The sequence below is a fragment of the Ambystoma mexicanum genome, chromosome 3p, assembly GCF_040938575.1.
Source record: "Ambystoma mexicanum isolate Mex_15411 chromosome 3p, UKY_AmexF1_1, whole genome shotgun sequence".
NCBI lineage: Eukaryota > Metazoa > Chordata > Amphibia > Caudata > Ambystomatidae > Ambystoma > Ambystoma mexicanum.
The window spans coordinates 892,426,477-892,446,078 of record NC_090925.1 but is presented as its reverse complement, the minus strand read 5'-3'; the positions used below and the strand labels follow the sequence as shown (position 1 = coordinate 892,446,078).

General features: G+C 50.6%; 1 protein-coding gene across 4 annotated transcripts in view; it reads left to right on the top strand.

Annotated features, from left to right (window-relative positions):
• Positions 1 to 19,602, top strand: part of CHD6 (chromodomain helicase DNA binding protein 6) — a 2,307,824-nt gene that overhangs the window by 211,135 nt on the left and 2,077,087 nt on the right. For all 4 annotated transcript variants that reach the window (XM_069652122.1, XM_069652123.1, XM_069652121.1 and 1 more), the window contains exon 8: positions 5,189 to 5,275. In XM_069652122.1, coding sequence (XP_069508223.1) covers positions 5,189 to 5,275 — 87 coding nt within the window. The remainder of the gene's footprint in view (positions 1 to 5,188; positions 5,276 to 19,602) is intronic.

The window sequence follows — 19,602 nt, the reverse complement described above, 5'->3', positions numbered from 1 at the left end:
GAAAGAAGAAATGGGGCTGAAGGCCCATCCTAGACTTAAGAAGTCTGAACAAATACCTAAAGTCCCAAAAGTTCAGGATGGTCACGTTGCAACACATGCTCGGCTAACTGAAAAAAGACTTCTTGACATAATTGGACCTGGAGGACGCCTATTTCCACGTCCCCATTCACAAGAAACATCGGAAATTCCTACGTTTCGTGGTGCAGGCCCAGCACTACCAGTTCAAAGCCCTACCCTACGGCTTGAAGTCTGCCCCAAGAGTGTTCACAAAATGCCTGGCACCAGTGGCGGCCCGTTTACATCTACAGGGCATACACGTATACCCATAGCTGGACGACTGGTTGGTATGCGCCCGCTTGCGGGAGCTGGCCGACAAACACACGGAGACGACCGTCCGACTATTGACGGATCTGTGATTCTCAGTCAACTATCCGAAATCCTGCTTAACACCATCGCAGAACACGTTGTTCCTAGGCACCAGACTCCATACAGTCTCTTGCCTGGCATCACCCTCGGAGCAGAGGCTAGCAGCCATTCAAGGAAGGGTGCAACGGCTGTCGTCGATGAAGATTGCCACAGTGCGGGCCATCAAGTCGTTATGAGGCGCGATGTCATCCTGCATCTACCTTCTCCGTCGCCACACGTTGTAGATGCGGACCCTGCAGGAATTCCTCGAGGCCCGTTGGATACAGGTGTCCGAAGCTTCACGGACAAAATCCCTTTCAACGAGGAGTTCTGACGGGTGAAGGGGTGGTGTGCAATAGGGACCAGCATTGCCCAAGGCACAGGATTTCAAACCCCCCTCCCCCTCCCCCCATACCTGGAGACAGTCACCCCGGACGCCTCTCTGGAAGGTTGGGGAGCGCACACCGGACACCTGCACGCCAGAGGCCCGTGGCTGCCGGAGGAGAAAAATCTGCATTTCAACATCCTGGAACTACGGGCCGTGTTCTGGGCCCTCAAGCCTTTCCTCCCATCTCGGAAAGGCAAGATGGTGAGGATCTTCATGGAAAACACCACCACCATGTTCTACATCGGGAAGCAGGGGGGCCCTCGATCCCGGCGCTCTCCAAGGAAGTGCAGGACTTGTGTGACACTGGGCTGTCGGACCGGTGATTTCACTCGTCCCTCTTCACCTGGCAGGAGTCGAGAACACCATTGCAGACCCCCTCAGCAGGGCACTGCACTCCTGCCACGAGTGGGAGCTTCGTCAGGATCAGATGGACAGCCTGTTCGTCAAATGGGGGCAGACCCCAGATCGATCTGTTTGTCATGGCGGCGAACTCAAAATGCCAGACGTTTGCCAGCAGATTCCACCAGCCGAGGAACCTCAGGGATGCGTTCTTTCCTGTGGGAACGACTGTGTCAGTACTTGTTTCCTCGTTCCCTCTCCTGCTACGAGTCATCAACACACACACAGTGTACATGCAAGATGTTACTCATCGCCCCGGCGTGGCTGAGTCAGATTTGGTTTCCGGACCGTCTCTGCCTTTCAGCATCGCCTCCAGTCAAGTTGCCGGTGGTTCCGGATCTTCTCACTAGAGGGAGGCGCAATCCTTCATCACGACCCAGGATCGCTGAACCTGAAGGATTGGCTCCTGCATTTTGAGGTTATGAGTTGCCAGTGGACTGTGCAGAGATCCTCGCCAATGCGTCATTGACCTTATGGTGCTACGGCCATAAGTGGAAACATTTTGCTACGTGGTGCTGATCGCAGAAGATTACCCCTCTGAGGGTCACGGCTATACAGATCCTTCCATACTTGCTGTCCTTGGGAAAGGCTGGTCTGGCACGCGCCTCCATCAAGGTGCATCTGGCTATCTCCCGCTACACCAAACCCCAGGAAGATCGTTGCTTTGGTCCCACAGACTCTCAAATGACTTTTACGATCTTTCTCGCCGGTGAAGACTCCTACCCCGGCGTGGGAACTCAGCGTGGTTCTGACAGGGCTCACAGGGGGGCGGGGGGGGCCTTCAAGCATATGCATCAGGACCCGCTCAAGTTTCTCTCGTGCAAGACTGCTTTCCTTGTGGCCATCAGCTCTGCCAGACGTGTAGGGGAGATCCAGGCCGTATCTTGCAAGCAACTGTACCTGACTACATGAGTGAATTGTGGTACTGCGTACTGTGAAAAACCCAAGGGTCTTTCCCCCTTTCTGCCGAGCTGAGTGCAAAGCTCAGGGCAGAATGCCAAAAGAGGAGAACACCATTAGGTGAGACGGGGTGTCCCCCCCCCCCCCCTCTATTCTAATGTTCTGGCCCGATGTCCCCTCAGCCTTTGATGGATGCTGTCATTCTACCTCAACCTCATCCTAACCATGTCCTTCTTTGAAATATAGAACCATCCCTACCAGACCTCTTGACAATAATCTACCCAACCTCTACCATCTGAAAGTAACATCAAATAGAAGGAAGGGAGGACCATCAAGGAAAGGGAGAAAAATACCAAACTCTGCTATTTCCCAATATACCTTCCCATGCCTCTCTGATGCAGCTACGTTTCTACCTACTCAGGAATATTATAACACCCCCATCCCAGTCATTCTTCTTCCCATGCCTCTGATTATTTTTCGAACTCCCAGTCTGCTTTTATAAAACACTAAAGTTCCCACAATCCCCCTTATTAATTTCACGACCCAGATACAAAACCCAGGCACAAAGCTAAAAGAAATACATCTGGCTTTTTCCAGCAACCCTGTCCCGCTAATGAGATCTGGCAGTCAGGCACCACATCTTGACAACCCACATCTGACCTCCATTTCTCTTCCCCATAGGGATAAAAGGCAGAGCACGGAAGCACACGCTGAGCAAGGCAAAACGCGCGAGGAAGCAGCAATTCCTAGATGGCAGTTTAAACCGAGGAGAAAGGCAGCCGACCAGAGAGGGTTGCAAGGAGGGAACTACCTTTGACCTTTTTGGATAAGAACTGTGACTTTCAGGATGCCTCGAAAAAAAACATCAGACCGGGAATTACAGCTGAACAATGCTGCAGTCTGTCAACAGTACACAGGGCCCTCCCGTATTGATAGCCAAGGCGGGGAGAAGAGATAGCCAAGGTGGGGAGAAGAGATAGCCAAGGTGGGGAGAAGTGATTGCGGCCGTTGTACTGTCCTTAGCTTGGACAATAAAGCAGCGCCAGTGAACATAGCCGGTGAGTCTGAGAGAATGGTAGCAGACCGGGCTGTGTTATGATCAAGGTTGCAAGCAGGAACATTGTATGAGGAAAGATGAGGCGTATGTGATTGAACTTTGGCGCCATGTGGGTGCTCATTCAAAGGTCTCTGTTTGGTATCCAACTGACCGTGTGAGAATTATTGAACTGTGAAATCGAAGTGGTCCTGCAACGGGTCAAGCTAAATCTGGTGTACATTCGAAAGTGTTCGATAGCTAAAATGAACTGAAATTGGTCTGAGCTTGGCTGAGGGAGACTAATTGTATAAAAGGGGATCTGAGCCCGGAAGAGGGGGATCCAAACAAAAGATTGTAGTAAGAAAAGGGATCTGAGCCCGGCAGGGGGGATCCAGGGTGAAGAGTGAATCGCCCGACTTGAATATTTGGAAAGGAACATTTTCATTGTTTTGGTACATAAGGCCCTCTGAATCGAGAGACTTTGAACGTAATATACATGGGCATAGAAGGCCTTGATGTTGGTAAAAGGAACTGTGTCCTTGGGCCGAAGAAGCCCAAGCGTGTGCTTTGTTGGAGTGAACCGCCTTGTCCCGTGCTGAAAACATGGGGAATGGCATCGACATCCTGACTTATCATTTTGTGAACACTTCTTTCTTTTTCTTGAACATTACCCCACACTATTTGTAACTTACCGGTAAGGAATGGCAATAGGTTTTTTAGTATAGGCCCTTTTTATTTTGACGAGACTCCACTGTGACTACATTATTTGATGGTCGTAGCTTGCTCCCATCTTAAATTTAGGTTTAGATAGGCGTTTATCACACCCTTGAGAAGGTTCAATAAACACCCTTGAACTGTGGTCACTTGTCTCTTAATTTGATGCCATGCCTTCCTTACAGTATGCACGCCTCTTTCATGCCGAAGTTTCCGTCTGAATTCCACCTCAAGGAGCCTTTGGTGCTGCCTGTTTTCTTCCCGAAACCTTGGTCGCCGGCAGAAGGGGCCTTGCACTCGTTGGACATTGCTCGGTCCCTGAAGTTCTATGTGACGCACACAGAGTTTTCAGAAGACTTCTTAACTGTTCAGGAACTTTGGTCCTGTGAACCATGGGGAGGCCTTTTTCAAAGCTTCCATTTCTAGGTGGCTCCATGGCTGCATCACGCACTGTCATTGGTTGGAGAACTGACCGCAGCCCTGCCTACCGAAAGTCGTGCGATTGCTGCGACAACGGCATTCCTGTCTGGTGTGCCCCTGCTGGTCATCTGCAGGGCTGCTACGTGGATGTCCACATACACCTTCATGAAGTTCTATGCGTCGACAGATTCCAGGGAGAAGTCCAGAGTCGGCCAAGCAGTGCTACGCAACCTGTTTGCTTGAGGTGAGTCTGTTCCAGAGGAAATAATTTATATGCTTCTTTGGAGCCTTGCTGCCTCCCGTGGTTGTGTAATGTTGCACTGCTATGTAGTCTTTATTCATGAGCATGTGAATCCATGCCACACCCCATGCTGGAGAAGGAACACCTTACTTACCTGTAACTATTGTTCTCCAGCATGGGTCTGGCATGGATTCACATGCAAACCCTCCCTCCTGCCCCTCTGTGGCTCTTCTTGGTCATGCTGCCACTTTACTTTCTTACCAAATCTGAAGATGGCTGCCAGAGGAGGGGCTTAGGGAGAGGACTGTCATTGGATGGGGCAGCATGACCCAGAGGACCGTGATTGGTTTAGGTGGGAAATACAGTTTTAAAGTAAAGTGACAGTTTTTTCTTTTACCGAGCATTCCCAACCTGATGACTGGGAATATTCATGAGCATGTGAATCCATGCCAGACCCATGCTGGAGAACAATAGTTACAGGTAAGTAACTTAAAACTTTTCTGAAAGTGTATGATAATGGGATTAGTGTTGCCTCTTTTTTAATGTTATGCTATGTTAATTTGTGTTTTTGTTTTATGGATAGTAAATGTCCAAAATAAATAGTTTGATTAATTGATGTAGACATTTTAACTCTTCTTCTTTTTTTTTCTTCATTTTTTTTTTTTTTGGTGGGGAATGACTTCAGCCAGATGAAGCATTGTTCAATCCAGATTATGTGGAAGTGGATCGGATCTTGGAGGTAGCACATACAGAAGATTCAGATACGGCAGAGGTGAGCATATTCTTTCTTGGTATTACATTTCTAGATAAAGTACTCAGAGATAATGCATTGTGACGAATTGAAGGGGTGGGGGGGAAGAACCCCCTTTGGGAATAGGGAGATGAGCCTGCTATGCAGTATCCACCCAAGTGGGACAGGGCAAGTGGGATCCTATTGGGTGTTCTCCCATGGGGATAATAAATCCCAAAGTAAGGATTTAATTCCACCTCCCTTCACTGTAAAGTCGCAGGTGTGTGTCAGGTATATGGGGGCTGAAGAAGGCAATAATGTACAGGTCCAATTTAAAGTAGATGGCTTTGTTTCTGACCTGGTTTTGCTACCATCTCTTTTTGAAAACCTGAACCAATGGAAACCTCCCCTCCATACCTGGGAGGGACCTTAATAGACATTGAAGTCAGCAGAGCAAGGGAGAATCGGCCCAAGAGCAAGGAACACCAGCTTGTGCAGCCACACACAATAGGGAGCCTCTTCCTCATGGAAGACGCAACCAGAGAGCCAAGCGGTCTGTGGTGGGTTGAGACACAAGCCAGCCCGCAGAATTTTGTTGCTTTGACGAAGGCATAAATCCTGACCAACCCTGGGCCGTTGAGAAAGGAAGCACAACCACAGTAAAAGAGAACTACTTCGTACTTCTCCCTCTCCAAAAATCCAGAAACAAAGAATCGACACGAGGAAGCTGAAAGCGTAGACCAAGCCAGATAAAGAACACCGGCAGACGCTGGCCAGAGGGACCACCTCCTGTACTGAAAACTGCTGGAGGAGAAAAGGTATGTGGCATAACACAAGGAGCGTTTGGGGGGCTGATAATCAGAGTACCACTATGAGAAGGGGAAGGAACGGATAAGCAAAGAATTGTTAGAGATGTCTATCCCACACAGGGCTGACAATCTGAACACCCCAAGAGAGGGTGAGGGAAATTAGAACGCAAACAGGTCTGAGCAGGCCCGAAGCCCACACCCATTTGATAAACCAAAGTCCCCACAAGGGTTTGACAGAAACCAGAACAGGATGCAGCAGGCCCATAGCCCAGACTGGGCTGCTAATCTAAAGAACAATGAAGGGGGTGGGGTAAGAGAAGGCGAAATTATAGTTGGGTAAGTAAGCACTGTAGCCCGTGCTGGGCTGACAATCCGAAGCCCCCTGGAAAGGGGTGAGAGACGTGAGAAGTGGAACAGGGCTGAACCGGTCCATAACCCACATCGAGGTGATAACCCTAAGACGCCATAAGCAATGAGATAATTCATGACCAGAGCAAGGCTGAGTTGGCCCGCAGCCCATGCAAGGCTGATGATCTGAAGACACAAGAAGGAGGTAAGAGAAACCACATGCAAAGATGGACTGAAAGAAATATCCCATCAGGCATAAGAGAACGTTTTTGTTTTGTGAAGTTTGACCGATACATCAGAGAAGAACCTCCAAATCAGCAAAGTCCTTAAAGGGATAGATTCCCCTGCAACGCAAGGAGGCTCCTTGTCTCGCACACAAGTCAACTTCAAAGATGAATTCCTGCCATGTATGTTTAGAATCTCTTGCATGGCCCTGTTTGGAGACTGTGAGAAACCTGAAGGTACTTTCACTTTCGCTCCCCCGGGATCTTCTGTTAAGGTGGCCAAGGAAGGGCCATCACTTTTGGATCCTGACCCTGAGGGTGGACTAGCGAGGGAAGATAGCCTGGGCGGACTGTCCTTGGGGAGAGGATGCCAGAGGGCACGACATGGTATCACCCTTTTCCTAACAGTGGGTTATCCTGCCCTTCCTCAGCCTTCGTAGGATATTTTTGCCCATATCCTATTCCCCCCCCCTCCCCCTAAAGTCACACTAGGTACTAAGAAGAAGAAACTAAACCCAAGAGTGAGGAAGATTACCTCTGGAAGATACCACTATAGTACTGAAACGAAGAAGAGGGAACCTGAAGGCTATAGAGCTGAAGGTCGGGCATTTCCTGTTACTTGGACTAATTGTGGGCAGGCAATTAAGCCTGAGACCTTATACCTGCAGCCTGTTAGACTCACATGTAAATAAAGTGGAGTCCACAAACAGCAGAAGGCAGCCTGGGAAGAGCAAGAAGCCTGTGGGGAAGAGGAGCAGAAATGCCTGTACAGCTCACGAGAAACCCAGAGAGGAACGGAGCACTGAGACTCTGGAGAAGGACACAGTGTGGCAGTGTGTCATTGCATGGCGAGGGAGCCGTGTTTTCAAGGAGGTGGGGAGAGCGAAAGGAGGGAGCTGTGAAAATAGCCTGTCTGTGTGGTGTTTGCAAGAAGTGCTCATTCCTTAACTGGAAGCAACAGTCTAGGGATGTCTGCGGGCAGGCCATGAGATCCTGACTGGGCTAACTAAGAAACGAAGTGCAAGACCCGGTGCGCGTTTGAAAGTCAATGAGGCAACCTTGTATAGGAGTGGTCGCTTGCAGGCAGCACATTCTGGAAAGCCTCTAATAAAACACATATGGTGAGATGAGTTTTCTGCGAGTGAGCAGCCGAGGGGAGCAACAAAGTGTGAGCAAAATACCAAATTCAAAGTTAAAGAGGTGTATTTGAATCCTTCAGGTGTGAATAACCCAGCCATCCTAAGTTATGGGGATAAAGTGCTTGGGTGAGGACAACTGGTTGCGTGACCTGTAGTGGGTGGACCATGCAGTCTTTCAACTACTCGACTAGGGAGCACCAACAAATGAGAAGGAACTGTGCAAGCAACCTAGAATCCAGAAAGAGCTGAACCTTAGAAGTAAAACGACACCAGAGCAACACAGGTTCGAACCCCAGGTCCGTGCTTAGAAACCTCTGGGTATTAAGCGCGTTACAAATAACCGATCATATCATGTCAAAGAGATCTAAGCTCCCATTAAACACTGTGAGATTGTTGGTAAAGCAAGACAATACGCTTGGGAAAGGGAATCCTGAGCTTCTTGGAAACATTACCTTGGGAACATTGTATTGTGAATCCAGGCTTAAAACCTGGGAACCCCGAACTCTTTTAGAACTTTGTTTCGGTGAGCCAGTACCTACAGCCTGGGTAAAAGAGCCCCAAGCTCCTTTTGAGAACATTGTTTTCTTTGAACTGTTTCCTGAATTTGGGGAAGTGAATTAGAGATTGCTCCAGACGTCAGTTTGAACACTATTTTGAGTTCGAATATCCCTGCACTACATTTAGGTATTTTTTGTGTGTGGAAAATTAGACTTTATTATCATTTCAAATATACCAGTACAAGCTTTGAATTAGCCCAGTTCCATTGCATCGCCCGCCCACTTCAACTCCCAACTCATAGGCTTGAGCAGACGATGTGATCTTGGAGCAAGTAACTGCAGATCAGGTAACATTCAGAATGTTCTCATATTCCCCCAGACCATTCCCCTTACTGCCTCCTTTACTCCCTCAGTACGCCAAACCCCTCCCCGACTGCACGCAGCCCAGACACACACTACCTCTGATAGGCTCCCCTCCACAGTGGTACCCTTCCGTCACGTGAAAAGTATTGATATGATATGATATGGCATTTGTAACGCGCCTATACACAAGTGTTTCAAGGCGCGACGAGGCAGGGAGGGGGGAACAAGGGGAAGACGGACAACGATCCTACTAGGCCAGGTGTCATTCAGATCGCGCAGGGGTAGGGGGAAGGGAGAGGTGCATGGGGAAGGGGATGGGGGGGGAAGTGCAGTACAAGGTAAGCAGAATAAATAAATAAAAGGGCCAGCTGGTGGCAAGTGCAAGGTAAGTGCAGAACAAGTGCTGGGAAGGGGGGGCTGTAGGGATACAGACACAGTCCCGCAGTGCAGGGGTTGCCAGGGAGGCAGTGCAAGTGGAGAGTGGCTGGGCCCAGGACCGAGGTCGGTAAGAGTGGCCCAGTTGCAGATTCGGTGCAGTTTCAGCGAAGAATTAGCAGAGGAGAGGGAGAGAGAAAGCAGAAGCAAAGAGGAAGGTTTTGAGGTGCTTCCGAAACCGGAGATGGTTCTCAAGTTTCAGGGGGGGCAGGAAGGCTGTTCCAGAGGGAGGCCCCTGCCGCGGAGAGAGATCTACCCCCAGCTCGTTGCTTCGAGAAGCGGCTGACCCTGAGGGAGTTGGAGACGGATGAGCGAAGGGCTCGAGAAGGAAGATATTTAGGAAGAGAGAGTTGAAGGTATTTAGGCCCCAGGCCCCAGAAGGCCTTGTGGACAATGCAGAGGGTTTTGAACTTTATCCTCGCAGCCACTGGGAGCCAGTGTAGAGATTTCAGTCCTGGAGAGATACGGTCCCTGGGCTTGAGGCCAAGGACCAGTCTCGCAGTTCTGTTCTGGATGAGTTGCAGAGGGCGTAGTGTGGAGGCAGGCAGATTAAGATAGAGGCTGTTACAGTAGTCCAGCTTTGAGAGAACCAGGGCTCGGGAGACAGCGAGCTTCTGGGGGAAGGAGAGGAAGGGAAGAATACCTCTGAGGAGGTGCAGCTGGTAGTGTGACTTCTTAGAGACGTCAGATATATGAGGAGAGTAGGAGAGTGTGGAGTTGAAGATCACCCCGAGGTTTTTTGCCTTGCAGGAAGAGGGCCAAGAGAGGCCGGCCAGAGAGCTGCAGGGAAGGAGGGAGTGGGTGTGCCGATGAGCAGAAACTCGGTCTTACTGGCATTAAGGCAGAGGTCATTGGCGGCACCCCATTCCTGGATAGCAGACAGACCGTCAGATATGAGGGTGGGAGAGGAGGAGGCCGAGGGTAGCCTGAAAATGAGCTGGGTATCGTCCGCATAGCACTGAAAGTTGGGGCAGAGAGCGGCGATGCGGTGGGCAAGGAGTGCCAGGTACTGGTTGAACAGCCAGGGGGAGAGATTAGATCCCTGGGGGACACCACAGGTGGAGAAAAAGATGTCAGAGAGGAAGGACCCGAGTTGGACCTGGGAGGGTCGATTGGAGAGGAAAGAGGTCAGCCACGCCAGAGCCTGACCAGTGATATCCAGGCTATCACGGAGACGGTTGAGCAGGATGGCATGGTTGACAGTGTCAAAGGCAGAAGAGAGATCGAGCAGAATGAGAACACAGAGTGTTGGAGTCGAGGTTCAAGAGCAGGTCCTCACGGATGTTCAGGAGAGCAGTTGCCGTGCTTCTGGCAGCTCTGAAGCTAGATTGATGGTCATGAAGACTGCCAACAGATTCAGCATGGAGGTTAAGCTGGGAGATGGCCAGTTTCTCCAGGAGCTTGCCAAGGAATGGAGTGATGGAGATTGGGCGATAGTTAGCCGAAGCACGCCATTTCCTCTCTGCCACCCTGCACTTGCGTTTTAGGGTGACGAGATCCGAGTCATACCAGGAGTTACATTTGGCTTTGGGCTTCAGGCGGATTCTCATGACAGGGGCAAGGATATCAAGAGTATCAGATATAGCAGAGTGGAGCATGGAGAGGGCTGTGTCAGGGTGGGAGTCAGCCGAAGGGGGATGGGGGGGGTGAGAAGGTGGCTGCGAAAGCCACAACTGACACGCGCTTCATGGATCGGATGACCGAGAAGGTGGGTGGCAGTGGTGAGGGTGGCTTTGCCTGTGGGGTAGGGAGGGTGAGGTGGGAGGATAGGAGAAAGTGATCACTCCAGGAGAGAGGAGTGGAGAGACGGACGGAGAGGGGAAGGTCAGAAGAGATCAGAGCATCAAGAGTGTGCCCTGCAGAATGAGTAGGCCCTGACGAGAGAATAGAGAGTGAGAGTCAGTCGCTGAGGTCACGAAAAAGTCCCGTGGGGGGACAGGAGTCATCCAAGTGGATGTTGAAGTCACCAAGAAAGAGGAGTTGAGTGGTTGAGGACAGGAGTGAGGAGGAGAGGTCAGCCCACTCAGAGAGGAAGGAGGAGATTTGACCAGGTGGCCGATAGACAGTAGCCATGGTAAGGGAATGGCTAGGAGAGAGAGAGACGGCAGACCGGGCATTCAAAAGAGGAGTAGGTCTGCGTAGGAGTGACAGAGGCAGGAATCCACTCAGGGAAGATAAGGGCCACACCCCCACCTGCACGGTTGGGCCTGGGCACGGAGAGGATCTTGTAACCGTCAGGTAGGAGTGTGTCAAGGCTGGTGACAGAGCTGGCTGTGAACCATGTCTCAGTGAGACCGAGGACGTCAAGGTCCAGTTCCTCAAGAAGGTGACAGATATCAGAAGAATGCTTGATTGCAGAGCGAGAGTTAAGAGTGGCAATGTGGAGAAGGTTGCCATGCTTGAAGGACTTCCGGGGAGGGGTACAGATCAGAGGTACGCCCTGCAGAGGTGTAGAAAAGGGAGGTGAATAAGTAGCACGAGAGGGGGCAGGGAGGGAGGGTAGAGGCAAGGTAGCCGAGGACAGAGGAGGGGGGACAGCAGGAGAGGAAAGGAAGTTGATGAGGCGTGGGAAGCGTCTATCAAAGAGATGAAGGTTGGCCTGAGGGCCTTGGACCAAGACGGTCCCATTAGTGTAGACATTAATGATGGCCTTAGAGGAGTGGAAGGAGGCCAAGAGGACATCCCAGCGGGTGCCACCATTAATGGGAGAAGAGGAGAAAGGAGAGAGCACAGAGACCATATGAAGGTCCATAGGACAGGCAAAGGTACGAAAAAGAGGATGTCAGTGAGTTTCCTTGGAGTAGGCACTAGTGTAGGTGTCAGCGATAGGGAGGCCTGGGTTGGAGACCAGGATGTACTTTTTAAACTTTTTCCTACCAGATTTAGTGAGGAGAGCAGGATAGTCCATAGAGAAGCAGTTAGAGAAGATAGGCGAGATAGAGAGCACCATGGAGTAGGAGGGAGTGGGGGGGGGGGGAGATGACAGACGATACGAGAGCACACAGAGCACACAGGCAGGAAGTGAGCGGCAAGCCCAAGTTTACCACATTTCAGAACGGTGAGTGCGTATTAGGTACAGAGGGCGCCTAAGTTTGAGAATCCTGCGAGGGGAGAAAAAACCCTAGTTTACAACATTCCAGAGCAGTGAGTGCGTATTAGGTACAGAGGTCACCTAAGTTTGAGAATCCTGCGAGGGGAGAAAAACCCTAGTTACTGCAACTGTGGGACACAGTGAGGTGAAGACACCATGTGATGAATGAAGTGACCAGGAATAGAAGGGGTGGGCCGGGAGAAGGTGGAGATAGAAGTACAGGCGCCTGGCGCCCCGGCGGACACCTGCAGACACACAGGGAGCTGCAACCGTAGGAGCCGCCCTTTGCCTAAGGGGGGCTGCCGGGCAGGGGGCTGCCCAGGAAGGGGGGTGGATATAGGCAGAGGGAGGACGGGAAGAGGAAGGGAAGGGGAGGGGGGTGTGGGCGGGCAGGGAGGCGGGAAGGCAGAGGAGGGACAGGAAGTGGGAGGGGGAAAGCAGGCACAACAACGCGCTCAGAGCGCGAGACAAAATAAACACTTGTTGCACAATTTAACTCACGATGCACCATCATCCCACATTCAGGCTGTGCTTCATCCAAAATGACCCAATTATGGTCTGTCTTGGAGCAGTTTGGCCAAGGACTCCAGGGTCCCATGCCATCAAGCCCTGTGGCATATCCCATCGCTCCTCCCCCCCCCCCTTTTTCAGTGCCCAACATCTAAGGGAAACCATAGATGTTAGTTCGGGACTCATCAAGCAGATGTGTAAGGCACTCCATATCGTATATGGCTCGTACCTTTGCCACCAAGTCTCTTTCAGCTGGCATCCTCCGACTCTTCCACAACTGGGCGAGGCAGCATTTGGCTGCCACCAACATTACCCTCGCAATGTGCCCATCACCCACCTTCATCTTCCCCTCGAATCACCCCAAAGAGAAGCAACCACAGAGAGAATTCCCTATTGATCCCATCGACCCCTTTTACCCATGACAAAACTTCCCTCCAGTAAATTTGTGCCCTTCCACAGCCCCACCACATGTGGCCATAGTCCCCATCCACCCCCCACAATTCCAACAGCCCGGGCCATAGCCCTTGCACATCTTTGCTAACACTGCCGGAAGGTAATGCCTCCTATGCAGAACTTTTAAGGCCTGGTGCCTATATTGCAAGAAGGCTGTCGAACTGGTATCCCTTCTGCACATCCGTGCCCATAGGGCATCGTCGATCTCCTACCCTAAGTCACGTCCCCATCTAATCCTGGCTGGAGGTGGGTCCCTGGGCTCTGCCATTAATATCCCCTTATAAAGTCTGGCTATGAGGCCCCTGGAACCTGTCCTTGTGAGCAGGAGTCTCTCAAAATGTGTTAACCCCTTCCGCAAGTTATCGCCCCATCAACCCTCCAGTAGCACTCACTTCAGCTGTAGATAGCGGAATATGGACAGCGTGCCTATCTGCAGGCATTCTGCTAACCTCTCTATCTTGATGAAACCCCCTCCCCCCCCCCCCCCCCCGCCTTCCAACGTTTGGCCCGCTCTGCACAACCCTGCCTTGTACCACAATTTGAACGCCAATGGTACTTCAATGCTGTCCCGCAGTGGCGGCAGCCAGGTGCAACTCATGGGGAATGGCCATGTGGACAGCAACCTTTTCTTCCCTCCCTCCCTCCCCTCCCTCCCCTCCCTCCCTCTAGAGAGTTCACATAACTTCCAGGATCTGTTGGCGCAACACCTTCCTTGGAATACAAGATCGGGGAACCCACAGCCACTCCCCAAGGGTGACGGGCGACAAGACCTTGTTATCCAACGGTACCCCTTGCTTCTCCAAGGTTGGGTCAAGATGGCCCACCAGCACATGAAGCTGGGCTGCTTTAATTTAGGCTGGGAAACCCACTCCACCCTCCTCCTTTGGCAAGATCAGTGTCTTATATGCTATTCTATGTTTGGCCCCCGCCCATAATAATTTCAACATGACCACCTTTACCTCCTCGAAAAAGGACTTCGCGACCACCACCGGGAGCATCCTGAAATAGGAACAGGAATTTGGGTAATACCACCATTTGTATGCAATTTAAATGAGCCATCCAGGAAAGCCCCAGCCTGCCCACTGCTCCAAATCCTTGCGCAATGCTAACCATAACGGCAGACGGTTCCCTGTATAAAGATCCCCTGCTTGTTTATACACTTGTATTCCCAAATAACGAAAGTGATCATGCTGCATCTGGAACAGGAGCCCCCTTACATACTTTCTCTCCATTCCCCTAACTAGCAGGGCCACCGGTTTATCGAAATTAACTTTGAAACTTGATAGTTTTCCGTATTGCTCCAGGCCGTCCATAAGGCGTGCCACTGACTGCATCAGATCCGTAATGGTGTCCTCTGCAAAGTGGCTCATATTATACATTCGCCCTCCGACCGTCACCCCTGTAATCCCTTCAGCCTTCAGACATGTTTCAGCCTTGTTGGGCCTCCTCAGTGAGGTGCAGCTTAGTTCCCTATGGCGCAGCGTGCAAGGGACCCACGTCTGGGCATACCCTCTCTCACATAGTGAGACAAACTGTAAGCACAAAAGTGATGGGTGGAAGGTTCTGAATGAATCTGAACGACTGGCGTTACTGTGGGCAACCTTTCACACCACCGTTTGCATGGATCAACCCAGGACTCCAGACGGGGCGCCAACACCCTAGGAAGATCTTTGCGTCCACATTTAGTAACGAGATATGCCTATATGAGGCACAACTGTTTGGGTCTTTACTCGGCTTCGGGATTACCATGATAAGAGCTCGGAGGAATGTTGACAGGATGGATGCCTCCCTGTTATGGAGTTAAACAATGTGACCAGGGGCGCTGCTAGATGGTCTTGATACTGCTTATAATAATCTGTTGCAAACCTGTCCTCTGCTGTGCCTTCCCTGCTTTTAGCTTGTGAATCGCCAGCCACACGTGCTCCCTCGTCACCTCTGTCCAGTGTTTCCCTTTCCTCCGGCGCCATGCTGGGTAGCTGCATACCCTCTAGGTAAACACAGATCTCCTCTTGCCCTACTGCCGCCGATGCTGAATAAAGCCCCTGTAATACTCCACAAATTGGGTTTGGACCCATGGCCCCATTTGTTCTTCGAACCCTGTCGACCCTCCTCAGCACCCTGTCACCTCTCACCCTATTTGCTAGGAAGGCCCCAGCCGCATCACCCTGCTCGTATTATTTCTGCCGCGAGTACCTCATCTGTTTGACCATCTCCCCTTGTGTAATTCCTGCCACTTATCTCGAATTTCTCCCAGGGGTTTTCCCCTATCTGCATCCTTTTGTGCAAATTGGGCCTTAGCGCTTTCAATTCCCCTTCCCCTGGAGCCTAGCTTCGACTAGCCCCCCCTCTCCCTTTTCTTCCGTGCCCCCTCCGCAATAAGCAGTCCCCCTGAATGTCGCTTTAGCAGCCTCTGAGAACACGGCCGTGTCCACTGCCTCATTGTTGTTGGAGTTGAAGTACGCCCCCATCTCCTTCCCTAGAAAGTCACAGAATTTTGCACCTCAGTGCGTTTGCCACCTCAGTGGGCTCACTATCTTCCATTCCCCAACCAACAATTTGTGGTCCGACCATGTTATTACCTCCACTCTAAGCCCCCGTGCTACCTCTCTCTGCTCCCATGTCACCAACAACCTAGCTATCCTGGTGTAGGATTGTTGCTGTTGGGAAAAGAATGTGTACCTTCCTGGCCATGCATGGTGCTCCCCCCCACACATCCACCCAATGGTAATCCGGCAGAAGATTCCTAAAGTCAAGATTTTCTTTTGTCTCTGTCCTCTGCCCATCTCCGTTCAGTGACCAACAGTCCATTGCCAGATCGCCCACTAGGTTGAAGTCGTCCCTCATAACAGTGACCCCTTCCGCCCAGCTCTCCAGCATCCCGAATATCCTATGTAAGAACTTCACCTGCCCTGCATTGGGCGCATAGACCGTGGCTAGTGACCCCTACCTTCTCCTCATTCCGCACCTCCCTTAAATCTCCTTCCCCATTCTCCTCCTTGAAACCCCTTCCCCCTCCTGCCTCCCCTCCCTCCTTTATCTTTCCCATTGATTATCTCCCTACCCTCCCCTACCTCCCCACTCTCTCCTTTCCCCTCCTCACCCCTCCCACACAGTCCTACTCCACTACTCTCCCTATTCCCTTCAGTTAATTGTTCTTGTTACTGTTTTGTTGACTGATTTATATTGTAATTTGCTTCTACCATTATATGGTTTGTTTCATGTATTAAGTTGTTCAATTGTGCAGCGCTTTGGTGTAAAGCGCTATATAAACAAATAAATAAAAATAATGTGAACTGTACACCCTCCCGGAGACCCTTTATCCCCAGAAACGGCCCCAAACCTCTTCTTGTTCTGGGTCACCGCCAGCTGGAACGTTTTTGCCATTGTAATACCTACCCCCTCCTCCTTGCGGTCTTCATGAGAAGCCCAGTACGTTTTGCCAATATCACTACTTTTAATATGGGACTCTTGTTTGTAGTGGGTCTCCTGCAGAAAAAGGACCGCCAAACGCTGTTTGTGAAACATGGTGCCAATCAGCAACATTTTGTTTTGGGAGTTTAACCCCTTAACATTTAACGTGGCTATCTGCATCTCGGCCCATACCCCTTTTTCACCTTGTTCGCTTTGTCCCTGCGGGTGTTGCTGGAGCCACCCTCCTCCTTCTTCCATAAAGTTGGCTGCATAGGATCCCCTATGCATCTGCCCCTCTTCCTCCATCCATCACTCTCTCCTCCCTCCCCAGCCTCCTGCCACCTCCCCGAGGCCTACGGTCCCACATTTACCACACTGTGGTATCGCAGACCGAAACCACCAACGTGGAGACCCCTGCCCTGCATCTCTTGGCTCCCCTTATCCTCGCCCCTAGGCATTACTGCTGCTCAACCCATAACATGCTGCACCCCCACGTCTCCTCCTGCTGCCTTATCCACACTGTGTCCCACCTATAGCCCTCCTCCCTGCCTCCCCATGAAAGCACTCCCGTTACCTTACCCCCACCCCCCACCCCCCGTAATACACACTGAACCTTGAGAAAGGCACTCCAGTATAACAGTCCCCCTGCCACCCTCCCACTCTGCCCCCCCTCCCAAAAGAGAACGTGCCCTACAACTAGCAAACTTAAAGGACCCCCTCTTTGACCCCCCCATCCCTCCACCAGCAATGATGGGATCCTCTGGCTAGGCCAATCAATAACCTCATTAAGCCCACCTTCTCTTCAGCTGGAACTTGAGGAGAACCATTCGGTTCCGGAAGCACCTCAAGACCTTCCTCTTTGCTTCTGCTTTCTCTCCTCCTCTCCCCTGCTGAACTCCTGACTGAATCTGCACTGGTCACCTGGCTTCCCTCTGATCTCGGGCCCAGGTTCCCTCCCCGCCAGCTGCACACCTGCACTGCCTCCCAGGCAGCCCCTGCACTTGGGGGCAGTTTTCTGTATCCCTACAGTCCCCACCAGCTCCTGACACTTGATGCCTGCACTTGCCACTAGCTGGCTGCACCTTTACCTATTGTTTTTTATTTATTCTATTTATTTTGTACTGTTGATCCTATGTGCTGCACTGCCCCCTCCCCTTGCCCCCCACACTTTCCATTCCCCCCCCCCTCCCCTGCACTTGCACGATCTCAAGGTCACCTGGCCTAGTAAGATCATTGTCAGTCTTCCCTCTCCCTTGCCTCATCGCACCTCGAAACACTTGTGTATAGGCGCGTTATAAATGCCATATCATATCACCCTGTTCTCCTCAGGTGGCCTCCCCTCGTGAGGGCAGGTTATTGAGCTTCTGGAACTTCTGGCACCCTGAATCCTGTCGTCCACGTGGCGTCCCAAGTCCCACTGCTTTACTGGCCTGACTGGGACCCTCCCATTCATCAGCACCACCACCATCTGGTCCACAGCCCAAAGGTTCCTTCATTGTCCGCTTACCGTCTTCATCCGTTATCACCTGGCACCTCTCACCTTCCCATTCAAAGATAAGCGCAAAAGGGTATACCCACCTGTACTTTACCCCTTTCTCTCTGAGCCATCTGGTTAGGGGAACACACTTCTTGCGCCTCAGAAGGCTGAAAGGTGCTGGAAAATGGCCACTTTGGAGCCCTCATTTTCAATGTCCCCTATACGTCTGGCCTTCTCCAAAACGTCCAACTTGTCTCAATAGTAATGCATCCTGGCAAGAACCGAGCGAGGCCCCCTGCTTCCACCGCCTGCATGATGTACTCTGTCCAGGGGCACTGTCTCCCCCTCCTTCGAACCCAGGACCATCCCCATAATCTCATGTATCTTGTGCTCCACCCATTAACCATAACCAGTTGCATATTTTCCATGCATTGATTCCATCTGGTTTCATCATGCGTTATTTTTCCCTTTTTTTGGGACAACAAATGCAGATTAATGTCTCCCATTATTAGCACAAAGTTAACATTTTTTTCTAGTGCAATTCGCAGAATTTATTTTTACAGATGGTCAAAGAAACAATCTGATGACAAGTGGGCTTTCCCCCAGTAGATGTTGACTAGAAAGAAAATATGCATCTTGCTTGACAATTTAATACATTGAATAAAGGGCGTGCCAGAGTTTAAGTTTGTAATTTTGAAACGTTTAGATTTCCTTATGACAACAAGTAGACCGGCCATAGGCCTTCCTCTTGGTGGCACAATTGCAGGTTCTAGCACTATATCATATCCATTCCAAATAGGTGAATCAACCAACCAGGTTTCCTGTAATGCAACAATATCAAATTCATCGAGATTTGAGCAGGTAGTATTGACAAAATGTTTGAAACCCCGGGTATTCCAGCATATAAGGTTGGTTTTTTCTTTGATAACAGATTGTTATGCACGGTCAAGTCTTTCATTTTCATGAATGGTTTGACTTTTGTTATTTGATCCATAGATGTGTGGAACCCATTTCCTTGAATCCATTCTTTCACCCCCTACGTCCTGACACTCTTCTCTGTAGATGTTAAAACCCATTTGATAGAGTGCATTTCTGGCCTCCCATACTAAATCGGCCAAAACTATCGAACGAAGAGTAATCCTTGACTTTGACAGATCTTTGTCATTCAAGAATTCCACTCTGTCAATATCAGAGGATATTATATTCCTCAATTTAGGTATTTCTTTGCAGATGTTAAGAATGCATGAGCGGTTAAGATCATATTGGTCGTAAGGATGTTCTCTACATTCTAAGATAAAGCCAGGATACTTGTTCTGACTTGGTTTTGAGGATGGTAAACAAGCAGGGTTTGAACTTTCTTGCCACTGTCCTCCTTGAGACATTCTCCCTGCCTTTGCCAGATCTCTTTCATTATTGTGAGAGATAGGCATAGGGGCAGGCTTGGATTTCCATGGAACTGAATTTGTCTGCTCGGTGGCCTGTTTACAAAGTTCCAATTGTCTTTCTATGATATACTGTTCAATGGTCTTGTTTATTTCCTCACGCATCTGTGTATCAATCCGTCCACGCCCATTATCCTCTGGTTGTACAACCGAGGACAAGTTAACAAGAG